A 5,406-nucleotide genomic window follows, 5' to 3' on the forward strand; every position below is an offset into this window, starting at 1 on the left:
AACCGATACATTTAGTGTCTGTCTCAATGACCTCTACATGTCTAGCTATTGTTATTTTTCCACCTAATAAGACTCTGTATCCTACTTCACTATATCCTAATAGAATTCCCATATCTGCCTTCTTGTCCCATTTGGAAACTCTTTTTTGTTCTGGCCTCCTTACAAAAACTTTACTTCCATATAGGTGTAGATTTTTAACACTTGGTTTTCTCCCGAAGAATATTTCAAAAGGTGTCTTTCTTTCTATAGTATTCGCTAATATTCGATTTTTCAAGTATGCCGCTGTACAAACTATTTCCGGCCAGTACCTTTTATGTACTTTCGCTTCCGCTAACAAGCAACGCGCCATGTCCATCACTGTTCTATTATACCTTTCCGCTGTCCCGTTTAATTCATGTACGTATGTTGGGCAATTATTTATTCTTATACCTTTATCCCTAGCAAACTTATAAATTCGATTATTTAAATATTCTTTACCATTATCGCATCTTAATATTTTTAACCTCTTGCCCGTTAAATTTTCGGCTTCATTTACGAACTGTACGAAAGAATCAAAGACCTCATCTTTTGATTTTATACAATAGATCCTAGCTATTTTACTATAATCATCGATAAATGAAATGAAATATTTTTCTCCATTGAATCCGGTGGTCTTAAAAGGACCACATACGTCCGTATGAATAATTTCCATTATTTCCCTAGCCTTAGTTCGATTATTTTTGAAAGGTAAGTTATGCATTTTGCTTTCTATACACACCCTACATTTCAAAAGTTCCTTTTCAAATTCATTCGGTATGCCAGTCACTAGCTGCTCTTTACCCAAAATCTCTAAATATTTAAAATTTACGTGTCCTAGCATCCTATGCCATCTTTCCTTTTTACTCATACCACTCCGTTCGGCGCTGTTTACTAAGTGCTTCTTCCCTTTCAATATACTTTTTATTCTATATGTCCCATTTTCTTTGAACGCTACAGCTGTAAGTTTATTATCCTCATCTATTACTTTCGCAATATTTCCTTTGGAAATAACCGTATTCTTAGTGTCTGTTAGTTTACCTAAACTAATCAAATTTGCGGACATTTCTTTCGCGTAAAATACTTTCCTCATATTTATTTCATTTTGTTTTCCGAATGCTTCAAAATAACTTATAACATTCCCAACTTTTGTCGCTTTTATCGGTCTATTATCGCCTAAATATATATTTACCGGTTCTTTTAGGTCGATAGATTTATCGAAATAATTTATATTATTAATTATGTGATCAGTACAACCGCTATCTAATAGCCACACTATTTCGTTCTTACTTATCTCATTCGTCTCACTGCTGTTTGCTGCGTGCGCCGTTGCTATCCATATGCCTGCTCTTGAGTTTCCATGCTCGCCCGTGCCGGTTGTTGATTGACGATGAAAGTTTCCACGTCCTCTGCTCGTATTGCCTTTGTTCCCTCTTCCTCTGCTTCGACCACGTGTTGGCCCATGCCAATAGCCGTTACTGCTTCCCGCTTGGACGCCATTTTGACACTCTCTCGCAAAGTGTCCTAATCTTCCACATCTGAAGCATCCTTCCTTTTTTGCAGAAAAGGCGTTGGTTTGCCTTTCTCCTCGATTGGATTTATTTTTCTTCTCTGCTACCTCTATTTTATTTTTTACATACGCTACCGTTTGATCCTCTTCTTTCAATGCGTCTATTATGTCCGCTATGTAGCTGTATTCTTCGGGTAACGTATTCAGCATGTAATTCAGCTTTTCCCTCTCACTTACTTGTGCGCCCGCACTTTTTAATTCATTGATTAATTTTTCGAAATCGTTAAAGAATGATGCTGAATCACTGTAGTTCTCCAGTCTTATGTTTTCCAATCTCATTCTGCATACGATCTGCAGTGCCGTCGACTCTTTCAAGTACATTTCATCGAACCTTTTTATTATATCATACGCCGTTTTTCCTTCCCTAACATACTCCAATTGTCTGTTCGATATTGCACTATAAATTATATTAATCGCCTTCAAATCCTTTTTGTCCCAGTCTTCATCGTCTCTTTCGTTCTTCATTCTAGTTGTAACAACCTCGCATTCCTTATATTTGAGAATCATCGTGATTCTTTGCTTCCACATTCCATAATCCTCACCATCGAATATAGGTATCATGATTTCCGATCTCTCCATTTTAATTGATTCCTTTTTTTTCTTTTCTTACTCAAGCGTTCCTACGTGCTCGAAGTATATTTTTTTTCTGAAAGTTTTTTTTCTTTACTGAAAACTCACTCGCAAGATCGTAACCACGCACTAAATATCTTGCAAAACTAGTAACCACGCTCTGCTACCATGTTAAGGAAATTCGAGGATTTGGGAATACAAATTATTGACTATATTTCCCATACAACAGTTATACACCTATATTCCTCTCTAAGAACGTCTTGCACGCACGCTGGTTGCCAACCGACTAGCCTAGATTCTTCTAACATCTGGCAACAGTCTTTTGTCTCCACTGAGTCCTTGACGCCCTCTAACCCTTCCACACACACTCTCATGTACAGTGTAAATGTATCACTTCCCTAACAGATTAAAATAATCATACATTTTTTTTGTTCAACATTTGTAAAATACGATATTATCAAGATCACCAAGCAGGTAATCTTCAATTCTTAATTAATATAATAAAAAACATAATTAATGATTGTTTGATGGTTTTATTATTATCTCTATAATACAAAAGCACAACATCGTGTCAACAGTTTATATAGTTCGTATGTTTCTGTAGGAATACACAAATAATAGTTCTCTATCACAACGTAATCTAAAGGGAAAACCCTAACTAAATGACAAAAATATCGGTAATAACTGGAACTAATGAATGTTAAAAGCAATCAGTATATTCCATACAAACTTCCATCAACACGATTCGTTCTTCATTCTCTCAACACACTAAGGCCGTGTCACGTCGATTCGGGGTAATTTCACGTTCCGCACGCAAGGTGAGAAATTCGTACTTAAATTTTGATTGTTATTAGAAAATTTATTGAACACTGACAGAGTAACAATACAGAATGGTCAAACAGCACAGAAAAGAATGTTCTTACAACGACTCGGGGGTACTTTTTTATATCAAGGACCCGGCTCCTGTGGAGGGGCTATCGCTGGATGCCGGTCACATAGGGTTTCTATTACTGCTTAGCCATCATATTGCTGACCAAGGTATGTGAGGCATAACCATCCTTTCGTTGCGTTCTCACGACCACCGGGACATTCCCCCCTCCTTAGCTTCGCTTTGCTCCGCTAAAGCGTAAGGCTCTGGTGGGGCTTCTAAGTTGAATGATCCCCTCATCTTCGTCTTCGGTGATATTTTGGAAGGTGACCGTCCTTGGTACTGTTGATGTTTGATCGATCCTGTTTACGCGAGCGGTAGGGCAGAGTATTTTGATACGTACATTTTTAGGAAATGATCGGCGTAGACATTCGAAAAGTTTACATTTGTACATTACATATATTGTTCCTAGTCCTAGGGCTATGATTCCTAATATTTGTAGTGTGGATATGCCATATTCCTTCAATGAATTTATGCGTCGCTCAAATTGCAGGGTACTGATTTGTGTTTGTAATGTGTCGAGGTTGGCTTTATATTGGTTAAAATTGTGAGTTACTTTTGGAGCTGTTTCTAATATTTTCTCTAATATTGGAACATCTGTTTCTTCGAAGCTGTATATGCTATTCTTAAATTTGGTTTCGTAAGAGATATTTTTATGTGATCCTCCTATTTTCATAATATTATGATCGTATGTGATTATGCACCCGGTTTTACTGCTAATTAAGCTTGGTTGTGTAATTTCTAGGATTTTATGTGTCTTACATAACACGTCGATTTGTACATTTTTCGCAGGAATAATAATATAATGGTTTTCCGTCTGCAAAGGTACGAACGTCAATTCTTCCAGCTTGAAGACAGCAGTCGGGCAAGTTTTGACCGTCTGTCGATTAGTAATTAATTCTGATCTGCATTCAGGTGAATCGATTCTATTGTGACTCGGTTGAGTTCTTTTACAAATGTGGATGATTGCCGTTCGTTTACAATATTTGTTTAAGTAGTGACTATCGACAAAGGTGTATTGTTCTGAGTCGGTTAGAGGCAAAAATCCGTTTCTATTACAGGCGCAATGAATACAGAGTTTTGTTTGGAAGGTATCGGGTAAATTTTAGTTATTTTCCATTCATCGTTTTCCAAAAGCGGCACAGTTATTGTATATATAAGTTTGTTATCTCTTATCCATACCTTTAGTTTGCTTAGATCTATAATTAGTTGAAAGTTTTGAACTGAAGGTTCGATATGGTTAGTCATAAAGTTTTGTCTCGTTATTTGGTCAAGTGTTTTTAAGAATTATTCGGGTTCTATAACTTGTGGGTTTATGATTCCTTGTTTCCCTAACATAACAGTGTTAAAAATTTCGTCGATGTTTATATGGAGTTCTGATATGGTAGATTCGGTTTGAATTAATAGGGAGACTAATATTTCGTTTTTTTCATTGTGGTTTTCAATCTTGTGTATATCGTTGGCTAAGTTTTCAAGTTGATTTGTTTTGGTATTGTCTAGCACGCGTTTGATGAGTGCGGTTTGGTTACTAAGAATTGTTTTTATTTTATTGTTGGAATCAAATAATGTATCGATGTTCTTGTTAATGAGTTCTAAATCGTTTTCGTCAAGAGTTCCGAATAAAGTTTTGGATACTGAGCCTATGACATTGAGCAATCCGCGTTTGCTTTTATAACGCAATAATAATTTGAGTTGCCGAGTCAGGTTTTGAAGATTTCTGTACTTAAATTTTAGGCTGCTTATTTCTGGTATGTAAGCGCAAAGTGGTTTATATTGACGGTCTATTAAATCTATTACGCGTTGTAATCTATTAACTTGGTCAATTGGATCGTTAAGGCCTACTATAAGGGTGATATCTATTTGTTCGTTGTACAGATAGCAATTGTCAATGTGTTCCAGGAATATGTTGGCGTAATTCAATGGTTTTACTTCTAGATCGCTGCTAATGTACTCGAGTGTTATGATGATCCATATTATGGTCTTCTTCCTGAAAGGTAGGGTTTTAGCCTGTTACCGTGGATTCTTTGCGTGTGACCGTTGAAATATTCGATAAGATAGGTGGGTGGATTGGATGAGAGGATTTCTGCAGGTCCTAGCCATTCGTGGTCTAGCTTGTTAGTTTTGTGATCGTTATGTACCCATACTTTATCTTTTACTCGGAATATCGTCTGTGTTTTAATAATTTTTCGCATTTGATCCCTCTGGTATCGCTTTTTGTTAGATTCGGTAACTCGTCTTGCTTTAGCTATATAGGCGTTGTGTCGATTTTTCCAGAGGTTAAACAATTGTTCTCTGGTTAGGCTAGGAGTGGTTGATATTGAAG

The 5,406-nt window shown here is 36.6% G+C and overlaps 1 protein-coding gene across 1 annotated transcript; it reads right to left on the reverse strand.

Annotated features, from left to right (window-relative positions):
- Positions 1-3,183: 3,183 nt before the first annotated feature.
- On the reverse strand, positions 3,184-4,123 carry LOC117214997. Its single transcript, XM_033461368.1, has one exon. It carries the CDS (start codon positions 3,757-3,759, stop codon positions 3,256-3,258), a length of 504 nt encoding a protein of 167 aa, XP_033317259.1. The 5' UTR covers positions 3,760-4,123; the 3' UTR covers positions 3,184-3,255.
- Positions 4,124-5,406: the final 1,283 nt, after the last annotated feature.

The sequence above is a fragment of the Bombus bifarius genome, unplaced genomic scaffold (genome assembly GCF_011952205.1).
Source record: "Bombus bifarius isolate JDL3187 unplaced genomic scaffold, Bbif_JDL3187 scf7180000009292_frag, whole genome shotgun sequence".
Taxonomy (NCBI): Eukaryota; Metazoa; Arthropoda; class Insecta; order Hymenoptera; family Apidae; genus Bombus; species Bombus bifarius.